Source organism: Temnothorax longispinosus, chromosome 12, assembly GCF_030848805.1.
Source record: "Temnothorax longispinosus isolate EJ_2023e chromosome 12, Tlon_JGU_v1, whole genome shotgun sequence".
Lineage (NCBI taxonomy): Eukaryota > Metazoa > Arthropoda > Insecta > Hymenoptera > Formicidae > Temnothorax > Temnothorax longispinosus.
Genome location: NC_092369.1, coordinates 1,562,717 through 1,588,692, shown reverse-complemented (window position 1 = coordinate 1,588,692; position 25,976 = coordinate 1,562,717). Strand labels below are relative to the sequence as shown.

The following is a 25,976-nucleotide window of genomic DNA, read 5'->3' as shown; positions in this document are numbered from 1 at the left end:
GCGGCGCGGCCGTCGATGAGCCCGAAGGATCGTTGCGCGGATCCCGCGGTGGTGGAACGTGGGGGCCCGTGGCCCTGCAAGTCCGTTAGCAGCCCCCAGGCTCGTACGCCGCTCGCCGTCGCCGTCGCCGTCGGCCCGGGCATGATGCCACGAGGTCTGCCGACGACGAGACGTGGCCTGCAGGCGCTGGCGCTCGTCATCGCTACCGCCTACGCCACGATTCTCCTCTACCAGGCCGTCGCACCGCGCCAGGTAATTAGAACGATCGTTATCGTCGCGTTATCTCCCCAGATCCCCCTGCTGTCCCGGCGACGCGGACTCCAGTCCTGCGACGCCTGCGTTCGCCCGCCAGCCAAAACCGAGTCGAACGAGATCGTTTGAATCCGACTGACGCAACGTTGGCGTATACTTATATATATATGTTGCTTGAAATTACTCAAAATCAAAGGGTTGGGTCTTTATTTAAAATGTAATAAAAATGTTAATCAATTTTTATTAACTTCAACTTATGTCGAGAAGTGGACTTGGTTTATAAAGTAATTTAACTCACTCATACCTTTTATGCAACCATACTTACTCCTATCTACTCTTCCTTACTCTAACCTCTTTCTGTTTCCATAATTATTTCAACGCCTTTCCTTTAGCCCTAAGTAATTCATTATTCCATATTTTATCTATTACTTCTTCCTCATTCTATAAATCAATCTTTGGTAAAGTCATAATTCTCTATATAATGTCTACTGTCTAATGCTATCTCTTACCTTGTCCGCAAAATAATTTAACGTGACGTATAAACGATGAATAATCTACGGATCATCGAACGTTTCTATTTCGTCAGAAATATCAAAAATTTATGTTTTGTTTGCAATTTTATTTTTAGTTATTATTTAATTTGAGCACAATTTTTAGGAAAATTACCATAAAACATTAACAATGATTTTAAAGATTTCGGTTTTTTCTATGAAAAAAAGAAAAGCACTAAATACTGCTTTTTGTCGTTTAAAAGCTCACAGTTCAATGTAAATAATATTTTGGTATTTACATATGTGTTAGTATCATGTATCTTTAATTTATATCACTGTACAATTAATAAATAAATTATAACTGAAATGCATTTAATCTAGTCTAAAATTACTTTTTATTTTTGTAGGACTGTTTGCAAAAGTACAGTTTAAAGTAATCAATCAATTATTCAATTTACAATAATTTACACGGCTTATATTGTCTATGAAAAAGACTCGTTTAAACATAACGTAAGTAATACGTAAACGACTCATGTAGATGTAATCTTGAAATTTACGGCACAACCTTGCTTGAAATGTCGGGTTGTCGTCGCCGCATACCTACCCTTGATGCGACAGATAAGTTTGAAGTTTTAGATTTGTCTCTGAGCGAATGTAGAAAGAAGAGAGCTTGCATTTAATACATTCCGTGGTTAAAATTAAAATAAATCTGCGATATATCGTCTATTTGCCGCAACAATTAATGACACAATTCAACAAATAAAAAGTTTTATAGAAAATGAGGTTGAATGTTTTAAATCATTAAAATTTTGTAATATTATATTTAAATGTTATTTTAGTGTAGGATAACTGATTGTAGAGGAATAAAAATATCTAACTATAGGTATATCAACTCTTCGTTCAGTTCTCACCATTCTTTTGCAGTTATGTCGTTGTAGCAAATCAGCGATATGATAGTTTTTATAATTTTACTCACACTCGTTCAAGTTACATTATATTAAAAGAGAAAAGATGCCGTTTTTTGATAAGATCCATGCGCGTTAAAAGTATCTATTAGGTTTAGTTATAGCTTTTTATTATTTACTTAATTATGACAATGTTTACCTGAGAAACTGATGACGTGAATGTCTATACGGAAGCATTTTGCGCATCAATGCTTTAGTCACAGACATATGGTATTCAAAAATATTCGGACATTGATAGTTTTTGAATAATTAACATTTAAAAGTGAATGCATTTTTACAAACTTGGTTGAGAGAGTAGCGTAAATTAAATAACAAAATATTACATTCTCAATTAATATTAAGTAGATTTTACTTTTATAGGGTTCGAAATTAAAGCTCAAAGAAACATTGTGAAGATATTTAATGTTAAGAATAGACAAATTAATAGAAAAATGATTTTTTTAATATCTTTGTGGAGAAAAAATCGAATCCAAATCGGCACAACAAATTAAGTGTTAATGCGGAACATTATAATTATATTTTCATAATAATCAGCTATCTTGATATATTATATCAGTTACTCTGTTAATATTAATAAAAGACATCCTGTTTTATTAAACGACATTGCAGTGTCCATGCAAGTAATTTGATGTCGTAAGAAATATTTTTCAATCCTTTCTCAATACCTCTTAGCGCCGCGCGCCGAGGAAAGTCTACCGCAGAAGAAACTCACGCATTTTTCTCTTCATTTTAATAATATATTCTGGTAATTGTGTGTCGCAGTGGGTCGACGAGATGAACGTGGCGGAAGTGAATAGCCGAAGCGTGATAGTGGAGGTGCCGGCGTTGAGAAAGTTAATCAGCGAGGAGTCGGCGGTGACGCCGCCGGTGGCGACGGCGACTATGGCACCGTTCGCCACGAATCTCGACGATGTGTTTATCAGCGTGAAGACCACCAAGCACTATCATCACTCCCGCTTGCCGGCCATCGTCGATACGTGGTTCCAGTTCGCCAGGAATCAGGTGAGCCTCTTTAAGCCGCGCTGATCGCCGTGAAATGCCGATATCCCGGATTCATTAGCGTCGCTCGATCACCCCGTTTCTTGTGCTCCGACAACCTCGTTACGAATATAACCCGATCGCCTGAAAATAATGAAGCTTTCTGAGACTGTTGTTCAATAACTGGGTTACCTTCCGATATGTGATTTATGTATCCTTTATATTTGTTTCATTCATAACGGTATACATTAATTTTATTACCACTTTTGATAAGTTTTACTTGCTTTATAAACAGTTGAGTGTATTTCGAATTTTCGATGTCGCTCAGCATTTACAAACTTCGAACTACCTCGAATCTACTTATTAATAACGTATAATTAAATACAACCGCTTTTCATTTTCCATTTAGACATGTTTCCTTATTAATTACTAAATGTATTGAGTAATATTTTCAATGTTAAAGTTGGTTTTACACGGGTGCAATATTTTTTCTGATAAAAATTACGTGGTATTTAAAAAAAAAATTATTTTTGAGGAATATTATTTGTTATTACTCGATTCTATTTGTTCGTTATTACTCGTGAAGAGAACAGAGAACGCGGATGAGAACCATAAGAATTAATCGTGTTAAAATGTGATAAATGCACGCACAGTCTTATCGCGATGTCTCCATCATCGCGAGATTCATCTACGCGCTTTCTTGCAGGGCGGAATAGGCCACACTTTGTACACGACTCGTTGGGCCTTATCCAAGGGTATCGAAGCGTATTCGCGCGTATTTACCGTAGACCGTGTCGCCGATGATCAGCGTGAATTCACGATTTCTCGCGCCGTGGGAATAAGATTCGTTCCACTCTTTCTTCTCTACAATTTCTCATTTGCCTTTTCGAATAATATCGCTGGTGCCGTCCGTACCTTGCAAAAACAAGAGGCGCTAATCCTCGCCAAATTTACGCGATGTTGTTGCTACAGAATTAAATTGATTGGACCGTTTAAACTATAATACCATTTGAACTATAATAAATATACATATAATAGATTAAAATCTTTTTCTTTAAGCGCACGGCACTTACGCTATCTTCATTAGTATAAATTACATATTTGTATTCAGATTTAAATTAATAAATAATTACGTGTACATATGCGCATTATTATATATCTTTATTTTTACACATTTATTTATCGAAAAACATCGAACGTATCGAGTATTGTCTAGTACTTGATGATAGGATTCGGTAGGACAACGAACAAGCATTTTTTGATATATAATTAATACTAATGAAGAACCTTGAGAATTTCTCATATGCCGGTGATGATTCTTGCGTCGGATAAAGAAACAAAATACTCGTGCATCTCGGCTTCCGCGTCCTTCTGCACTTCGCTGGGTTAATATACCGTTCCTCCTGCAGGTAATTACTACCTGGATTTGCACGAGTTCTCGCGTTTCCTGTAATCTCGGTTGATTTCCTCTACGCTCTTCACTCTTCAGGGAACAAACTTCAGCGAATTCAGTTATGGGTACATTATCTCGCGTTTATTGTTCGCGTTGTTTATGGACATTTTGATTTGACTTCATTCTTCTAATTTTTCATTTCATATCCTCGATTCATTTACTTATATATATTATGTATATATTGTTATATATATTATTATATGCGCATTTATCTATATATTATTTATATTATTTCTGGCAATTGGATATTTTCTTATCGAGTCTTAATTTTCAATTGTATAATTGCAACACTCTTTTTATATTATAACGTTCTAAGTCTCCATTTGATCAGTTTAATGTTATTAAATTTTTTTATACTTAATATTGCTATGTTCAAGTTAAGCCTCAAGTTATAAAAATGAGAATACATATCTATAAAAATAAATGTTATTAAAAGTATTTATTACATATTTGTTTTCATATTTTTCAATTATCATTTATTAACAAGAATACAATTTATACGGTGATAAAGCTCTGCATTTTCGAATGAATTGAATTAAGAATCGATAAGGATTCATATGCGTAATATACGTCAATGATTTCGAGGAATAAGGATCGAAACAGATTATGAGATTATCCGAATTGTGTCCGCAATGAAAGCAGCATTCGTAATTCTTATGACGTGTCGCGGTGTCTTAATAATTTGCTTCGTATCTGGATTACTCTTTGCTCCCGTCGATCTCACGCTTTTTCCATGCGTATGCTCGCGTTGCACGTTGCCTGTGACTCGCGTCGGCACGCATTTTCCGCAACGCGAGCGAGAAAAAGTGCGATGAGAATAATAAAAGTCTGTGTACGGCTGTGTGTACGGTTTGTGGTTCGTGGGAAGATCTCACGATTTACCTCCGACCCTGACGACCTCCGCGTTAGCCGACTTAGTCCACCCACGAGCACTCTCAACGAACTCACCTTTTTCGTTGTTTCTTTCTCGATAATTAAACGATACGCCACGATCCTGCGAGTCGGCTGGAGCGATCGTTTTTTAATTTGCGTGTGTATGAGATCGGGGTTATTATTGATTCTCACGTATTGTTGCTGAAATCCGATGCACTCGGTGCATATAATATCGTATAAAAAAAAAAGATTATAATTGTATAAAGGAACTTTTTTATATTGTAAACGATGAGTATCGATTCAAATGATTACATGTTCGCAGCTTAATTAAGCGCATATTAATGAAATGGTGCACTTGTAAAAGAGAGATTATTCATTTAAACACTTATAATTTATAAAATTCACGTACCTATGTTTTAAACGGTGAAATAAGAGTATCCGAAAGAGATGAAGAATTTTGCGAATAAAAAAATTAATCAATAATTTTGAACGATTAGAAAACTTGTTCTTTCTTTTCTTACGAGATTAGAAATTCACGATCCAATTTACGGTAGCTGATTTATATAGGTGAAGATAATAGACTTGAGTAGAAACCCTGCAGCCATCTGCCTATAGGTTCAAAATAATTATTTGCAATGAGTCTGGAAAATGTAGATCGATTTCTTTAGATATTCCCAAAATTTCCTTAATTTTTCACAAAACAGCCTTAGCAAAAATGAACGTAAGTGCATCATGAGCTTTGAAGATTGATACCATAGCATGGAGTAAAAAAGTATATTAAGTTCCAATTGAAATCATGAAATGCAGAATGGCACTTGTTTACTTTTTGACCAAATGTATGAATTATATTTAAATTAGGTATATCTAACAATAAGTTATATTTAAACAGTCTTTTTTAAATAATTATTTTACAAAACTTGTAAATATTATGCAATCAATTGCGACTAATAACGTTATCTATATGTGAAAAGAAATTATCTTAGAAGCTGTGATAAAGAGAAAATTATATATAAATGTTATTTATATAATCAGTTAATAATCTCTTATGGTATTTTGCACTTAACAATTTCAATTTTAGAATACAATTTTATTGTCTTTAGTATATATATGTTAAAACTCTTTTCTGGAGTCTTAAAATAAGCTTTTATGGGTTTAAGAAAAGAAAAACAAGAGTATTGCGTGCAGTAGCGCGCTGTCGAAGTGTTAAGTTTCTCTCCTAAATTGGACAGAGGTGAGCAATAGGTCGCAATGTTTTGATTATTAATACGTCGTATATCACAAGTAATGCGTTTTAATAATGCGCTCCACTGAGGAGGAACATTGATTGCGCATTTATTGTTGGCACAATCCCCATGTTCGCTCCCTTTCTCCCCTTCGGCCACCACCTTACGACGCTGTTAATGACCTTTAATAGCCACATTTATACACCTCGCCACCTACTTCTTTTCTCGTTCTTATGGGCTCGGTGTTTTACGTGGCATGTAATAGGATCAAGTAGTTAATATCCGTTCGTTTAAGTCGTTCTCTAGACATCCGCCTGGAAATCCAGAAAACAATTGAGATTTATGTCTTGTTACAAAATCTGGATTGTTATAATAGCAGTAAAGATTATACATGCATAATGTATCTGCGAATATTTTTTATACTATCTTAATGTTTAAGAATTTTTAATTTTGATTCTGATAATAATTCATTCGATCAGTTTTTTGAGTCGATATTTTCTCAAAATATGTATATCCAAAATTTATTTGTTATGATTTTGCAATATCAGCTGTTATTACGTCTGAACAATGAAATATCAAATTAATAAGCTTCCATTACTTCCAAATTACAATTTAAAAGAGTGTGGTTAAAAGCATTTTCTTTGAAATCTTTTCAATCAAATTTCGGTAATTTTATGCTTAATAAAGATACTTTTTTCGAAATTTTTTTGACTAATTGTAAGCTTTTTTAGTTGTAACCCTTATTGAGACCGAAAATTCGACGAAATCTTTTCTTGCGCCTTTCTTTAAACTTGATGGTCATGCCGTTCGATTATCGTGTTATTAAGCGGAGGTGTGGACACACATGGTTAGGTACAAATTTTCGTGATTCATAAAAAGAACCCCTCGAGATCTCGAGGGTTGATCGCGGGTCAAAGTCGGGTGTCGTTACTTAGAATGACTCGGCCGATACCTCGGCAATCCCCCAATCGTCGAAGGCCGACCCGCGCCGGTCGGAAACTGGCTTCGGATAATTGGTCGATTACTTTGGTTATTTAAGCAAGTCTTAAAAGGTCCGATGCAATTTAGCGCGGCGCGCCGATGAGAGCTCACTGCGCTTCGGCGAATTATTTCCTCTTAATTTCCATTGCTCTTATTTGCGCTGAGAGTTGCTAGGGCTGCGATTTTCAATTGACCTCCAATGCGATATAATCAATCATTACCGGCAGCATCGGCATCGCCAAACGATAGGTACTATATCCAATTCTCTTTGATTGAAGATTACGTAAAAATCCCGTATACGTCTAAAAAAGGATTAGACATAAAAAGACTAAAATTTTGCAAGATTTCGCACGCAAAAATATATTCATTCTTTTGTATAGCGTCAAATATATTTATGTTGGATTTTATTCATTTTTTACTTATTTGTCATCCGTGTTCGAGAATAATTATAGCACACAATCCGGCCATTCGATATATTAATGGCATATCTAATTAATTATAAAACTTTTGTCTCACATGTCAGAAGTTACGTGTTTCATCAGTGTTATATTAATCAAGCTCAGTGTTACATTAATCAAGCTATTATTTATTTTAATAGGAAATTCGTATATAAATTCATAAACATTTTTTATGACTTAATCTTTTCCTTACGGAAATTGGCAATATTATGGGGAAGGCAATATGTTTGTTTCGCGTAGGTAGAAACGCAATCGTTAAATTTCTTTTCGTGCTTTTAGGACAAATTCGTCTAATTAGACGTAACGAGCGAGTCTTAATATGATTGTACGCTCTTGACACATTCACAAATGTTGGATTCCGTGCGATACGAGCGGAATAACCAACACTCGGGACGGCTCGACGAATTCCCGGGAAAAGCTCGAAGATCAGCTTAACGACGGTTCTTTTAAGTATGACATACGTGCGGGATTAATGCAATTATGTCGATGTAATGCGACGCCGGTGCCACTGACGTCATTGCGATACACCCGTCTCTTATTTTTGTACGCGACATTCATTCGTTGCCGGATATTCATGTTCTTTCTGGGAACGCTGACGAGTTCTCCGGGTCTCTCTTTCTCTCTCCCTTTTTTCTCTATCCGCATGCCTCAGATAAACGTGTTACAATTGTAGAGCCTTTATACACGCGCTATTTTTACGTTTGTCACGTTGCACCACGGATATCCGCTATAGCTATTACATCCGAGATATGCATGCAGGCGAACTTATTGAGGCAACTGCAGTTTATTCTGCTTGAAGCTTGCATAATCCCGATACACATGCGGTCGACTAAATTTGTTCTCAGAGATTGTATCATTGATTAAATCCCGCATTATTTATGTAATGCTTTGTGTGATCAATTCAATATAAGCGATTTAATTCTATTTTAATTAATGAAACAGAACGCGAGCATTGGCATGTGCAGCGTGCATTTAATGATCGGCCGAAATAAAAGTTATATAGAGATATTAGGTATGCCTTTATTAGAGATATGCTGTAATTGCGTCGAAATTCTCTACCAAGTTGCGTTCGTGAAATTTTGTTAACGTACCAACGTACCGCTTTAGTGGTGGAAATGGCGAATGTAAAATCACGCAACCGAGCATCGCATTTTTTCATGTTCTTCGGTTTTCCCGGTCGCTTATATAGGACCGACGCGATATATCGCCGCGTGAAAATTATCGGGACAATGCTTCTGACGTCTGGATGCACCACACCTCCTCCTTCGGTTGTTCTTGCTCGTTCACTTCCTGAAGGGAACTACTCCTCCTGGGAACTAAAAATAAGCGACTACTTTAACACGTGCAGCGTACGCTGATCGTAACGTAACGACGCTGCGATACGTATACGAGTCCAGATGCAAGTGCCACGGAAAGGGTGTGCGATGCGACAGATACAAATGGGAAGTCTCAGCTCGCGGTGCTCCGAGATAAATTTTCCAGCGCGACGAAATACACGAGAAACTTGAATAGTTCTTAATTGAAAGTATATATGCCACTTTATCATTTATCACACGTTCTGGGCATTTTTTCTTTTTTTACTTTTTTATTTTGGACAGCGATTAAAGCAAAAGAGAATTCTAATAATAAGATTTATCTATCTTCTTCTGAAGACATTTTAATTTACAAAATACACATTATTTTACAGACCGTAACTAGAAGATGTTGATAATATTTTCAAGTTGTTTTGTAGTTGCGGAAATAGAATATTCTACGTGATATATGCGACAGTGCGAGTTAGGATTATAGAGTTGCTTTTTCTTGTGATTTCTATAAATAAATATAGTTTTTTGTGGTATCGCGCGTATATTTATAACGCAACATTTACATATGATATTTTTCTTAACGAGTGCCCGTTTCTATGTCCCATTTCGTTTTCAAAACTTGTTATGATTTCTATCTCGCGAATACAAAAATGAGAGAGAAGTGTATCGTATTGGCGCAAAGTGCTTTAAGGCTATAAGATAAGATTTATTGCATATAACTGGCGAATGGAGCGATCCACTGCGAAGGGATAAGAAAGGGATTGAAATTTATGATCGATACGTGATGCGTTTGGCTGGATGGTCCGCGGTAAACAATCGAACGCGTACGTGCCGTAGCGTGATTATTGCGCCGCATCGGGTATAATCGAAAGTGGTCGCGTATGTATAATCAAAATATAACGAATTTTTTTTGTTTCTATTCGCAGACCTGGTTCTTCACCGACAGAGATGACCCTTACTTCCAAAATCAAACCAGTGAGTACTTGTCAATAATTTCTTGCTACTAATCCTTGCGCGATAAAAAAAGATTGTCTAATTATTCGTATTTTTCATTCAAATTTTTGTAAACTGATTTCTAACTTTGTTTAAAAATTTTAAAAATACATTTTTAACGTTTAATTTATATACATACAGTTCAATATTTCAATAATAAGTTAAATAAAATTAAATATAGTATATAAAATAATTATTAATCAAACTGAAAGTTATATTTTTTGGGATGGTTGTATGATAATACATAAATTGTGTCTTTTACTACTTTATAAGTTAATTTTTGATTCTAAGATTTATAGTAGGTATAATAGTAAAAGCTACATAAGATGATATTGAGATTAATTTAGAATTAATTGTGTTTCGCTCGCGGTTGTTTGGTCACGTTCGGACTTTTGCCAAACGCGAGATAAAATATTAAGAGAATCCTTATTTTTCAAAGCAAAACTATGTTGTCGTTTGACGAGAGTGTAACATCAAATAATTACCATATATATTTAAATTACAATATTATCGCGCAATATAGCGATGCGTTTATATCAAGTTTAACTCTTCTCTTTTCTCTTGTATTTTAACCGGTGCCCTCCAAAGACAATATCGCCCTTACTTTTTTTCATCGCAGAGAATTATCGATTTATCGATTTTTTCCTCAGTATGCAACGCGATTACAATAACATAAACACGGAGTAGTTTTGTATTTCTATAATATATCATGCGTTACGGTTTCACCGATTGCAATTTTACAAAGAAAAAGTTTACGTGAATATAATAACGGATGTTGTAAACGTTGACCAACAATCTCGAAGTCATGAGAACACCTGTCGATGTGCGAGAGCGTAAACATCTCCCGTACAAATGGCTCTATTAAAAAAGAAACCCAAGTGAAGTACGTATATTCCCTATGTAAGACAAGACACGGATAATTACGACGGCGGGCCTTAATGGTCGCCCTCATTTATGCGATAATTGCTGGCGAAACGGGCGCGTGTGCGGGAGCTTGTCTCGTTTGCTCGTAGGAGCCGAGTTGCCTCGTCAATCATTTCGAAAGTTTAGTCATATCCGCGTCTCGGTCGTCCGTTCAGAGAGTCGGGTTAAGGTGCGGTTTATTCGGACAATTACTCCAGGCGTCCTCGAATCGAGGGCACCGAAACAGCGAAAAAGTGCGATATAATTTCTATTTGTTTTACTATTTTATAATCTAATATTACGAAATGCGATCTATCTAAATTTTTTAAGCGAACTAGATACGCTAAATTAATTTTGTAAATTTGCAAACTTGAAGCGTTTGAAAAACAAAAACAATGAGCTTGATTCGCCAGTGAAAAATTAAAAATTTTAACGCAGGTAGCATATATGTGCCAGTTGGATCGATTAAAAGCTACCTGAGTTAAAATTTTTAAAGATGAGTTTGCTGAATCTGCTATTGCATATTTTACCTCTCAATTTACCTATCGACTAAAATATTAAATAAAACAAGGTTCGAACCCTGGCTGAGGTAATATTTTTTGCAATAAATTTAATAATTTAATTTAATAAAAATGAGATGTTTATATGTAAGTATCAAAGATTAAATCAATTTAGAAACGACCAAAACGTATAGTCGAAAAAGTCTTGACGATTAATCTGACCAAAACCAATGGTCGAATTGTCACGACATTAGCCAAACGTTGTCAAATATAAAAATAGAGTCTTTCTCAAAATTATTTCGTTATCTATGTCGGCCAATCTTGTTCTTTCGCTTAAAGATGTTCTTTTATTTGGGAATCATATATCGTTTAATTAATATCGCAGCGCGCGTTAACACGTATTGCATGGATAATTATATACTTGCTGAGTGGACACTGGGTGTCCAATAAAGAGAAATCGATGTGTCGAAAGAAGCAGAGGGCACGTGTGCGAGTTACTTCGATAGGTTCCATGATATTATTCCACATACATGCTAGACCGACCGGTTTGCGAACTCTGCACGCAAGCAAATTACATGAGATCCTGTAATGATCGATAGATTAATCGATCACGTCGATAACCTCCCTAGATGTGGAAATTTAAAGCTTAGTCATCAGGTTTTGGAATAAATATACAATAATCGTATTAATAAGCAGTTAAATTTTGTTTTAATTATTAATTACATGAAGTTACATTAAATTATTTGTTTGAATTAATTGCATTTTCTTATTTTTAGTTTTTATTTATGTTTCTCTTTCGAAAATTAATTCATTGCATTAAGAAATATGAGGTGCAGTCGTTCTTAATTAACTTTAATGTATTAAAATAGAAATATTTTTGCTTTTACTTCAAATGTAATTACGTTGATTATTTTCTTTGATATTTAATTCTATTATACAAAATTTGTTAAGTGTTATTGAAATTTAGTGTAACCACACTGAAAAAAAAATTATTTGTAAGAAAATAGATTTTTTTGAATTTAGTTTCTTTAATTCAAAGAAGTACTGGGTATAGATTTGAGAAAACATTTTTCTGAGTTTAGAATATTTTCTCGAATCTAACTTATATTTCTTTGAATTAAGGAAAATAAAATCCAAAAATTCTATTTTCTTGCATGAAGTAATATATTTTTTTAGTGTAGTTTTAAAATAAAATTCGTATCAAGATTTTATTACTCGTATTATCGAAGCAAATTTTTGTAATACGATGGAAATCGGATTTATCGTTTGCTTTAGTCGCAATGTAAGTTAGTGACGGGCTTATAATACTCGAGATAATAACAGCGGCGAATTTTGATTGGCGATATCATTGCTAACCTTACTATGAAGCGCATCCCAATTGCACCCTCAGGCGCGGATGCAGATGACGAGCAGGCGGAGAAAGCGGATGATGAGAAATGGCCAAGGGAGGACGAAAAGATGCACCGGGGAACGTGAATGATGCTCATTGTCAGTGGACGTGGACGAGGTGAAGAGCAAGTTCTCGTTCGGCCGTTATTTCGGTCATCTGGACAATAACGCTATCGTTCTTCGAAGATCGACAAGAAAGAAAAGGAAAGAAATTGTCAAGGGAAAGCATCGCAATTACCGAACTTTCACACGCGAGATAAAGAGTATTGGTATTGAGGATTAATTTAAGTGATGAAAGTTGAACAACATATACGACAGTCGTAGGGCACGGAAAAAATGAAAGCGCGCGGATTACCGTAGCGCACGTAAGACGTTTCTATAATAAACTCGATATTATTTCGTGCTTCGCTCATAACTCGGGCTACGCATTAGTCACGAGCAGCGGAGGCAGGAGCGTGGGTGGACGCGGGTCCCGAGGAGGATAATATCGGGTACGGAAGGTCGCCGGAGGAGGGATGAGCACGCGAACCCTCGGGCACCGTCCGACATTTGACCTCACCACGCGCTCTGCACCGGTTTGCACCTCCGCATCGGCCATTTCTCATTACCGTTTCTACCTGACTCGAACTCGATTCATCCTGCGCGATTTATTCAGGTGTGGATGCCGAGAACCTCGCGCGCCGCGCCGCGGGAGATCTCGATCTCGCGCAATGACACCACAGAAAATACCAGTTACAGGAAATTAATTCGATTAATTATTTATTGATTACACGGCATTTGGTTGCTTTTTATTTAAATTGCTTCTAAAGCAAAACCCTTGCCATTTGGAGTTACCCGCCGGTTTTGCTTTTTGTTTAAAATTATAGTTTATGTTGATAATCTATAAATATTAATTATTGTAGTTAAATAACTGGAGTATTATTTAAATTTAAAATAAAGACTTATAATTGATAAATAATTATCGGGGCTTTATTTAACTTTTTCCTTAGGTGTTCGCAATTCCCCACTCTCCCCTACATATATATTTCTCCGTAAGTTGGCTAATTTTAAATATGAAATCAATTGTTTTCCTATGTGTTGCGACGTGCCAGTGTGACTCGTAGCCTGTGATTGAGTGCTAGTGCATGTTATTATAAGCAAGTCAGTTACGACCGAGACACAAGCTGCGAACGGATGTTAGAAGTGATCCTTTGGATCGGATTGCGAATGGATTTTCTCTGAATTTCTCTTTTCTTTTACGTATAATTTAATATAAAATAATTATCTTTGATTACGATTAAGAATTACTTGCGATTTGATTGTTTGACAAAGAGGATACTCCGTGTATACGTGTATGCGTATATCATCGATCGCGATACACCCTCTTTCCGAAAGGATGGTTCTCGCTCCTGAAGAAGCGAGAACCATCAGCTCGAATTAATTAGACCGCCGCACCGCCGCGCCGTAGCAGCGGCTCACGAGGATGATTATTAACCTCTTAATTAATTGCACGCCCACCCTACATTCAGCCCTCTTCCTTTGCTTTCAGACAGCCACATGATCAACACCAAGTGCTCATCCTCGCACAATCGGCGGGCCCTTTGTTGTAAGATGTCGGTGGAATTCGACAGATTTCTCGACAGTGGCCGAAAGTGAGTACTATTTTCAGTCTCTAAAAATTCAGCAAATGTGTCACGAATATTATAATATTAGGAAACTTTTCATACAAGCACAGCAAACAATTTAATAGTACCTATTAATTTAATAGTATATTATTATAGATATCTCAGTTTTCTTCGTTGTTGATTTCGTCAGAATTAGTAATATATATGTATATTATTAATATAATATGATTGTATATAATTAAATATAATTGAAAGTATATCCGTATTAAATCTTAATATGTGAAAGATTAATAGTAATATTGTGTTAAAGTTTTTATATATTACTAATACAGTAAAGTTTAATCGCATATAAGATTTCGAACGTATTTTACTGTGGTATAACTATATTTTTGCAATGATATTCTTGGAATATCGCGTTCTCTTATTACTTACCGGATAATTAATATCGAACGACTCAATAGGTTGATGCTATATATCTTTTATGTCATCGGTATGCTCATCGTTTATTAAAATTTACATTTCTGCTTGTTCGAAGTTTCTAGACGTTATTCAATTTGCGCGTCTCTAGTGGTATGTAAATATTTATGGATTAACGCGTTTTTCTCTCTACTTTTTTTTCGCTAAGGGTCGTGCTTCGTGCTTGCTTTGATGAAAGCCGGTTATTTATAAACAGCGCAATTATTATTGCTTTGTAAGTAGGAGCACATTTAGATATATTTCTTTCGCCAATGGTGAGGTAATGATCGACGATTTATGTTTCCGCGTTGGACGATTTGTCGGAATATAGTAAAGAGCTATGGATGATCATTATTAATCGGCGTGATTTTCTTTCAGTTTGATACGATGTAGACTACATGATATTTGTATTATATTTGATTATAATCTGAAGTCTTTATCTTTACATCATATAATCGACTTTGAAAAAGTTATTTAATACAATACTTTTTGAGAATAATTATAAAAAATGTTCTATAAACCGCAAATTATAAAATACTATTTTGTGCATTAATAAATATATCAGATATAATACATGCATATAATATGCAATTAAAATTAAAAAATTAAATTTTTGTCTTTGTTTTCAAATAAATTTTGCTATATTAAAACATATCATATGTGAATTTTTAGAAAAAGTAGGTAATATACAATACAAACTTGTACCTTGTATTTATCGTTTTATCACATCTACCGGGTTAAATTCTAGATATTCTTAATGAGCATTAGAGAAAATTTTTTCCTAAACATAAACAACATAATAAGTATAGTTTGATACAGAAATAGCGCATTATATATGTAAAATGAAACTTGCTGTAGACTGTTATTATTATATCCAGTAATGTGATAAACCATTATATACATATCGTGATATAGTAGTAATATAGAGTCTATATAATAACGTATCGGATAGCGGTATCCCCCGGAAACTAAAACGGCTTCTCTGCTAAAGTAAAGACTAGCAATAAAGTGGAAGTTTCTTTCGCATCCGCTTCTGCACTTTATCTCGCTCGTATACCTTACATTTAGCGCACTAATAAGATTATCCACGCAATTGTCTCGCACGGGGTGAAACAGCACCCTATCGCGACTCGTTCTCGGAACAATTATCCGATCTCGGACACGTCGGGTTATCCGATAAGCCCCGAAGCGCAGGACACCCGGCGCGGCGTATCGCCATCCGGACAAATAAATATCGCTGGTGAAGACAGGCTTTATATACGACGTCGGGACTATCCGGTGCCATGGCAGACGCGTATCTCTTTTCTTCGAATAGATGGCCGGGTCTCCATTACCGATCCGCTATTTGGCCGTATGTCGATAATACTCGATATTCTTTCGATAAGACGTATTTATGCTCGTGAGTATACACCGTATATGTGTTCACGACGAACAATGCGTACAATGGCACGTCGCGTCAAGTTTCTTCGGACGTACGAGGTGAAACATTAACGATTCCACGTCGGAGATTTGTGCGGTTGATTATGTCTGAGTGCATGGATAGATAGATTATAGATACATTCTTGGGGAGGAAGTAAATGCTCCTTCTTTACGAGATTGATATACTATATGATCTATATATATATATATACTATCATAGCCGCTTTTGTAGTTCGATATTAGAAATGAGATCAAACTTGACGTGAAAAATTTAAACTAATTTGCTATTTTTCTCTTTCGAACGAGGAAAGCTCGCTTCCTGTTTTGAATTTTATGTGAAACTTGACAAATAAATTAAAATCAACGATACCAATTATTTTTACACAGAAAGTTTTTGTTGATGTCTCGTCCAGAGATTTAATCGCGATTTAAAAAGCTACAGCAGCTTAATAAGATATACTTTTTATTTAGTTTTGATTTTGTATTTTTTCGCTGTTAAATATTTGTAATGTTTAAGCTATTTTTTTGGAGAATTTATAAGGAATTTTAATATATTTAGTATATTATATATTTTAATACATAATTAGTACTTAGTTAATTAGTACTCGATATAATCGATTTTCCATTTTTCCAAACTTACCGTAAATTTGAAACTTAAGCTCCTCTCTCCCTCTTTCTCTCTCTCGTGCTTTTATTTTATTTTCTCCTCAGCCGAATGTGCGTCACTGACGCGCGTATCGCGCGCACTCTAAACAATCTTGGAGGCACGAAGAGACGTTAATGGATTTGCATAGGTGCGTTGTTCGAGGGTGGAAAATGAGCCGATGCACGAAAAAAAATATATAATGGTTTAAACGCGACTATGCACGGCAAACTTCAGTAACCCGCCCGGGACTTCCGCGTTTTGTTTGCGCACGAAAGTGTTATTACCGCGACTTGACCGTCGAAAATTCATGTTTGCATAAGGTGGCCTAAACGTCGACTAACGTACGCAGTTCTAACCACACACACGCTCACACACACTGGCCACACACACCGGCCACGCATCGTCAAAATATTATCTCTACGAGAAGTGGTAGCGCCTAGAAAAACACATCTAATGGCCTGTCGCCGTCACAGGCGACTTCGTCGCAAACCAATTAACGTGGTCGGCGTTTCTTTTCATTTTGGAGAGACATTTTTTTTAAATTTATCTACGCGCGCAAAGCTTTAAAACGGGAGCTGAAAAATATCCGGAAATGCGACGTAATCTTTTTATAGATTGTTGCTTTGATCGTTCTATCTTGTGTCGAATGTGCGATCTGTCAAAAAATTCTTAAAATACATTCAGCAATGTTTATTTTCGTACAAACACATTTTAGTATTTTACATTACACATGTTAGGCATCTGGTATTGCCAGAAGTAGATATATGGGAAATTTTCCAAATACCATGCGCCTTCTACATAATCATTCTTTGTTGTTGGTATTAAAATACTGCTTAGAATAATATATTCCTACGTTTATGCACGTTTTATTTTTTGATTTATTATGATGTGGTGGCACATGTTCTTCCGCGTTCGGAAGGTCTCTCGTCTTTGATCTTGTATCTTCCTATATTCGTGCACCGTCGCATGCTTCCTCTAGTTTACTTGCTTCATTTGCTGCCTAAACAGGCGGTTTAAGTACCGACGACAGATTGTTCTGGGAAATTAGCTTACTGAATACTCGACAGAGTGAGTCCTTTGTGCGTCGCGGTAAAAGCTGTTTTAATTACTTGGTGCTTAAGTATCAACCTCCTCTCTGTTACTTTTCACCTACTTCGTCTACTATTCGTAACGTTCGATGCAATTTCTAAAAATGTAGGAATATTTTAATATCTTACGCTTTAGGTTGTGTCATCGCGAACATATTTATACAATCCGCTGAAAATCGAAGAATATATACAGATATGTTCGTTTAAAGCAGTTGATATCGGAGTTAATATCTTCTCCGTGAACAAATACGCATTTTTCGTGGTTCTCTTAGCCCATTTCAAAATAGCTCACAGCGAGAGCATTCCTTTGTGTTCTTTCAAAAAGTCTACAATACGCCACGATTCTGTGGTACGATCGAACTACGAAAGCGATGAGGAGAGAAAGAGAGCGAAAGGAAGGGACGAAGGGTAGTGTTGTCTTTCATCGAGCTCGTCCGTGTCGTGAAGACGAGACAGGCGGGGAGAGATTAAGGACGGGGGGAAGTGGTACCAGCTGGCCAGGAGGAGACGATTCAATCTCTTTCTCTTCCTCCTTACCAACCGAAGCCTTTCGAGAGGACGACGGGAGATAGCCGGAGAAAGGGAAAAAGTGTCTCGGATGTCACATGCGGGCCTGCTATGTTTCTTATTGCCGCTCTTCCCGTCTTTAACTACTTTCCTTCGCTTCTACGGAAAACCTATTGCCTGTGTTTTTCTAGCTTAGATTTTTTTTCTTTTTTCATACACCGCATGAAGAAGGGAAATAATAATGACGTAGGCTTCACGAAAATAAAAGTTCAAGTAATAATGTGGTTAGATAACTACGAGTCAAATAATTCTTCTTAATCAAAATTTATCGTCTAAATTTTTTTCGAATATTTTTAAGACATTTAAAAGATCTTAAGAAAAGATAGATGAATCGCGTACTCTCTTTTAAACAAATATACTATTTATTATCTTACATTTCCTTAAAAGGAAATAGTCGTATTAACGGTTACGCGAAGATACCATCGATGGTTTTAAATAGGTTTTGTAAACTGCGAGATTAGCTTGACCGATATAACATGTGTGTCTTTTCAAGGCGTGGAATTTCAGTGTTTTACTGCTGAAACGCGTTACGACTTCTCATCCGTTTGAATTATCGCCAACAATTTCACACCTTGCTTCGTCCAATTATACAGACGTTTTACGCATAGCCACTTAGATCCTCAGCGTCGATAAAGAATAACCGTGGTGCAAATTTATGGAACTTTATGTGGAGACACATTTTCGTGGAATTTTTAAGAACAAATATTCTTTCAGGGACAATTTAATTGAAACTCGTATCTATTTATTTTTATTTTGTCCACATTTAACTTCTCTAAAAGAGAATTAAATTTATTGTGATATTTAAATTTTATCCAGATATAATATTTTCGTCAGAGTATTTCAATTTTGAAATTAACTTGCGATATAGCAAAGCATGATAGTCGCGGCAAATGTAACTATTTCGTTTGATAAAAGGATATCTGCAGGATGAGGAATGCACGGCTCGGGCCAGCTTATCGTATCCCCGACAAAGTCCTACAGTTTATACAACGATACCACCTATCATGTTCAAATAATATACTTTTTTTCCAAGAAGTCTCACGTCTGATATGCCATTGGTATCTTGCATTCGACAATAAATACCGTCTGACATAGCGACAAAAAATTATACCTGAGCATGATTCTGTATCTTATAAAAAATAGGATATATATTCTCTGTCAGAAACGGACAGTTTATAATTTTTAAGTTACGTATTATATTTTAATGTTTTACCTTTCATGCATCTTCTCAATTAAAGTCGACAATTTACGGATATTCTGACTTTGAATATCTTTTACTGTGATGTACATACGTGAATATATTGAGGCACGCGTTTATACATGATGCGCATTCACAAGTCGATCTGCGCTCGAGCGCACCGACTTCAAGATGCTGCAAAGAGGGAAAACTCTTCCGCTTTTTTCGCGCTACTTCGCTCTCTATCTCGAGTACCGTACTGACTTCGGATGGTCGCTTGGTAATTACAGCGGATATCCTTGGATACAATTATCCAGCGCCACGAGCGCGCGGCACACCGACACCGGGACAAAAAACTCGCATCGCTCCTGGACGTGGAGTTCCCGCAATGGTTAACGTCGCGTGACCGCGTATTACACATATACAGGGCTGCCGGTAATGCCGCGTAATAAGCGTTTAGAGATGTCGGAAGGACCGCCTTGCGCTCTTTCCTTATCCATTTTTTTTTGTCCTTTACCACTTTGCTGTTCTTACCGTGATTCCATCCCGTGGGCGCTACACCTTACATACGGTCGCGTTCGTGCGTCCAGATTTCTCAACACCTCGACATGATAAATGGTACTTGGCGCGTTTCTATCATACCAATCTTTCGAAATTATTTGAAATTATATAAGATATTTTTTTTTTTAGTTATTATATAAGAGATTTATTTTATAATACAATTTGACGATTGTTACGCAGAAGTTGAAGTTTCTATACTGAAATTGGAATGATAATAATTGGATAGTTGAATGAAAAATTGTAGACAGAGCAGTCCGTTTGTAGTCATGATGAATAAATATATTTTTTAGAGAAAGTAGACACACATATATTGCTTTGAATTTTTCTCGGGTGACGTTTCTTTCAAGCTGCGACATCGACGAATGCTGCATGACATCGTGACGAATGGAAAACATGATTTACATCATGTACTCCGATCTAAATTGCTTTTATGAGATATCAGATATTTTAGTCTTTTAATATTTGATACAATAATTATATATAATTTAATAGGCGATATTTCAGTTTTTAAATATGTATATATTGTTTTTATAAACTCATTTGCATAGGCGCCGGATTTTCTATATTAACTTTGTTTTGCCGAGTGCAAAATTGTGCAATAGCAAATTATACTGATACATTATATATGTATGTATTAATATATTATACGTTGACATATAGTATATATATATATAATATATATACATGTTAATATATATATATATTTATTTTAATGTATATCTATTTAATATATAAAATATATATTTTAATTATATATTACTACAATAATAATTAACTGTCGTACTGTTTTTGGCGCTCGGCTGTTTTGGCATTCTTCTATACCATACAGTGCGTTATTGTGAACATGCGGTTGCCTCATTCTCATTCATACGCGAGACTCGACAGCGGATTAGCGGCACGAGCCGTCACATTATCCTTTGCATTCAAGTGACAAGGGATGGAAAAGAATGCGAATTTATTCCTTATAAGATTGCAAATAAATTCCTTAATTTAATGATTAGATACTCGCGTTTAATCGATAGTCGCGATTAATTTGTAAACGAATTGACAGTGGAATTGAATTGATAAATCGATAATTATTTATCGAATTATTTCACGGATAATACACTTAATAAAATAGGAGTGATCGTTGCAATATATGGAACGGGAACATTATACGTGATCGTTTTATGGTGCAGGATATTTACGGGCGATTTATTTTCTTTAATTGCTGAACTCGCGTAAATCTTACATTGCTTTCGAACGTTTATCTGATGTATTTAAATATAATACATCTGTTATTTATTTGATTGAGAATAATACGCTTATCAGATCGAATAATTGTAATTGAAAGAAGGCTATGTATTACACTGACAGTATTATGAATAATCGGAAATACAAGGAAACGACAGGCTATTCAGTGTACGTTTATTTTACGTCGAATATTTCTTACTGGTAACGAATTGATTTCTTCGCGTTCATGCTTTGCGGCGCATTGCGCGTTGTACGTTTACATTCGCGTCGGCCTTGTATTGTGCGCGAGAGGGGGGGGGGAGAGTCGAGTTGAGTTGAGTCGAGTCGGCAAATAATCTTGTGTATCGTCGTACTTCTCGAAACGCGATAAGGGCAAGTACTAATTGTATTAAAGAGACGTTCAACGCGATCTTTCGCTATAAATATTTCGAGATTGCCAGCTCGCGTAATCAATTTGCTTCCGCGATTCGTGAGAATATCGAGACGACTGCAATGCTAGGGATGACGGGATCTTTATAGCAACAGTTAGCGGAAATGATAGTCTAGTAGATTTCGCGGAGTTATGATAAGGTTTCAGATGCGCCGCCAGACCGATTATCACGTATTCTAAATATCGATAGCTGAAAAGACTATGTCGACGAAAAGCGAGAACGTTACTTTGTAAGCTATGAATAATGAAACTCGGACATTCGTAATTTCAAACAGTTATTAAAAATGAAAAGTTGTTATTTAAGATAAGAAGAATCAAATTTTTTCGACGTTTATCAATGAGAGTATTAATAACACTTAAATTAGTTTTAATTGCAATAAAACTTTTGCAATGTCATATATAATCGTTGTCTTTCTAAATTTCATAGAATGGCTTTGCGGCAAAGCCATTCTAGTGGCAAAGCCTTTGCCACTAATCTACTATGCATTTTGATATTTATCCTGTCCAGTATTTATTCAGAGTATTTAACATAAAATACATATTGGTTATATCCATAACGCGTCCCTGTCACTCTTGATCCCGATTTTAATCTTTAACGACATTAAGCGGGCTGTCGAATCTTGTTTCTTCTAATTCCTATCGACATGCGGCTTTAATCCGGGCGTGGGTTGCTGAAATGAGGGATCCGATTTACAGACGACTGTAATCTCGCTTTAAATAGACGTTTCTTGTAGCCGCAGGTGTATCGTACTCTCTAAATCTCACAGAGTGGTTTTGCCACTAATAAAGTGATTGCGATAATTACTCCAAAAGAGAGGATTGTTACTCTAATTTGAGTAAATGTGGGCACTCATTAGGAGTGAATTTTTCACTCAAAATTTTAGAGTGACATAATTAACTTCTATGAACACTGATCTACTGCACTCGAAAAGAGTGCCCTTTCACTCAAATTGAGTGCGATTTTACTCCAATTTATAGAGCCAATTTTATTCTTTCTTAAAGTGGCGAATCACTCGAAATGCACAGGCTCAATTTTCACTTTTGCTACACTTGCATTTCACTCATTTTGATATTTCACTCTTCGACTTTTAAGGAGTAGGTATCTCCCAAAACGGGATATGAATTTCAGTAATTCCATCTTTTTTTATCTTATGCGTGAAATATTATTTCTCTCACAATCAGTACGACGCGTATAATGTGCATTTACGATGCCGTACGCATTTATATACAATGTTGTTTATATATACATTTTGCTTATGAGGAGCCGCGAAATATAAATAGCATTCTCATAAATCTCACTTTTAGAATTTTCTGACTTGGACTTCTGTCTTACACTAGCAGTAGAGATAGTATCGTATGAACAAGGGACCTAATGTCTTAAATTACTCTTGTTGACAAGTATAATGCTCGCCATGATTAAATCTTCTTTATGGACCACATCGCAGTATCGTCTCGTCGCGTATCGCGTTATTTTATGCACGCGTGAACGTCTTTTAAGTGTCGTTATTACCATCGATCATTTAACCGAATCGACCGTTTCGTTTCAGAGCGCGCAATTGATTTATTTAACGCTCGATCGTTGAACCGCAGTCGTGACAATTGACTAGATTTGTCGTTGCGTAACTTCAATAAAATTAATCGGAGCACGATCGCCGCGCGATCATTATGGAAATCGTCGACTCGTTCCGTAGGAAATCGCGGTTGATGCGTGCGCGCATCAAGCACGATTTTGCTACTGGATTATTACTTGGCGATTGATCCTCTTCCAGGAGGCGCAGCCTCTCCTTCCAGTAATTTTCAGGCCGTATAATTCTGTGCGCGTAGACACGGGGGAGATCGCATTAGAGATGGCAAGAAAAGGTAAATCTCGTGCGCGAATAGTAGATCGTATAGAGGCAAGGCATGTTCTTGAAGGGATTGCTTTGAAAAACAGCGAATGCTGGCAAATGGTATGTCACTTTTGACAGAATGATTCATAGAAATATTTATTTGTCTAAATATTTAAGAAAATGGTTATTACATCGCGCAACATTTTAATATAAATCTTTGTTATTAATTTTTTGTCAGTGGTTAATTCTAAATTCTAGTAATAAGTATAAAGTATAAACAATAATTTTACATAAGTCGATCTCCATTGAACTTTTTTTTTATTAATTACTATAATAACTAATATATAGAGTGATTGCGATAGTCACTCCAAAAGAGAGGGTTGTCACTCTAATTTGAGTAAATGCGGGCACTCGTATATAAGGAGTAAAACTTGCATTTCACTCGTTTTGAGTGATATTTCACTCTTCGACTTTTAGAGAGTAGTATCGCAAAACAGTCGTTATCTCCTTATATGTTACAACAAATGCATTTACCATAATCTACGAGCCATTTTTCTGAAGTACCTCTATAATATGACGATAAATAAAGCAAGAAATTATATCGTACGTATCTTTCAACGCTCCACGGTCGTTTGGCATAATCGGTATTTATAAAATCTCGCGTAAACATTCTGGGATCGTTTACGACCACGCGATTCCGCCGGCTGGCTAAGATCGCGGTGTCGTTCGCGGTGCGATTTATTTTATACATTCAGATTTCCACCGGCGTGGCGAGAGAAGGCGCGTAAAGTATGTACGATAGTAACACGCGGTGCGTATACTTCTCAAAGCCCCAACGGATTTACATCGCCGCACGAACTCGTTCGGTAACAGGTCGCGCGCGCGTGCACGCATACACTCGTATCGGAGAGTACGTATCTCGCCATTTGCAGATCGCCCATGCACGACGGGCTCGATGTTCGTGCGGCTTTTCTATATGCACCGAAACTGGTTTGCACCTGATACCGGCCTCGCGATCGAATGACGCGTTTCAATGCGCTCTCCCTCGGCCCGTCCCTCTCTGATTCTTCTCCCGCTTTCGTTTTTCCTCGTCCTCTTGTAACCGCCCTACGGAGATACCGCGTGTGGATCACGCGAGTCCCCTTGGGCTCGTTTAATTCGTTCTTTCGTACCGTGCACCGCGATGTTTGCTCTCGTGGGACAAGATATCTCGATCGTAGAATTATGTTTAACGTATTAGAAACACGCAGCGGACATATTTCACGCTTTGTTCAGAGTCAATCTGACGATTAACTCTTTGACTTTAATGACGGAAATATCTGCAAAAAAAAACTGGCCTGCAGGAGACTGTAAGAATTTAAAATATCACTTAATTTGCACATAAAAATTAATTTCTAAGAATTTTTAGAAATTTTTCCGCTATTTAAAATTTTTGAAATCCTCTTTAGATTCAGCGACCTAAAAATCCGCAGAAAGCATTTTTAAAATAATTTTATTAACTCTTTTGTCAAAAGCATTTTTGGTCTACAAGCATTTCTTTCACCTAACATGCAGCCAAGAGGGTTAATCGCGCTTATGGCAACTTTTTTTATGTTTAAAGAATGATCGTGAGAGTAATAAATATCGTCGATACTTGTGTTGTGTGCTCGTGTTGCATACAAGATAAGAGAATATAGTCAACTTGAATAAGTTTCGCCAAGCGTGTCGTGATTTTTCGCCTGTGAGATTTCTCTTCCATGAACAAAACCATGCCAGTTACAATCGAATACTTCGTGTTTTATGATCCGTGGACTGTTAACGTCCACGAGTTATCGTTCAAATCGTGTTAAATTGACTCTCGTGCATCTATAATGCTGTTCACTAGAATAATTTTCGAAACGAAATAAAACTTGCAATACTTAGAATTGCTTTATTCACTAATTGTTGATTGATTGATTTAATTGATAACTTATTGGATACATTTTTTAATTTGTTATAATAATTACAATAAGGTTGTTTAATTTCTTATTACTGTTAAATTCATAGGGTTAAATTAAACTCAATTTTGAGTAATTTTTAACTATTCCATAGGTCGTTACTGCGCCTACTCAATATGTAGTTAATTTAACTAAAACAATGTTAATTTGACTAAATCAATGGAGTTAAAATAATCCTATTTTGTTTCAAATTAATAAATTTTGACGTACATGGTAGTTAAAAATAA

At 36.1% G+C, this 25,976-nt stretch overlaps 1 protein-coding gene across 2 annotated transcripts in view; it reads left to right on the top strand.

Annotated features, from left to right (window-relative positions):
• The first annotated feature begins 6 nt into the window (after positions 1 to 6).
• Positions 7 to 25,976, top strand: part of Fng (Fringe glycosyltransferase) — a 134,922-nt gene continuing 108,952 nt past the window's right edge. For both annotated transcript variants that reach the window (XR_011734752.1, XM_071795805.1), the window contains exons 1-4: positions 7 to 252; positions 2,471 to 2,710; positions 9,905 to 9,953; positions 14,292 to 14,394. Coding sequence is in view for 1 of the 2 variants with exons in the window: in XM_071795805.1 (XP_071651906.1) it covers positions 16 to 252; positions 2,471 to 2,710; positions 9,905 to 9,953; positions 14,292 to 14,394 (629 nt within the window). In the remaining variant the exon portion in view is untranslated. The remainder of the gene's footprint in view (positions 253 to 2,470; positions 2,711 to 9,904; positions 9,954 to 14,291; positions 14,395 to 25,976) is intronic.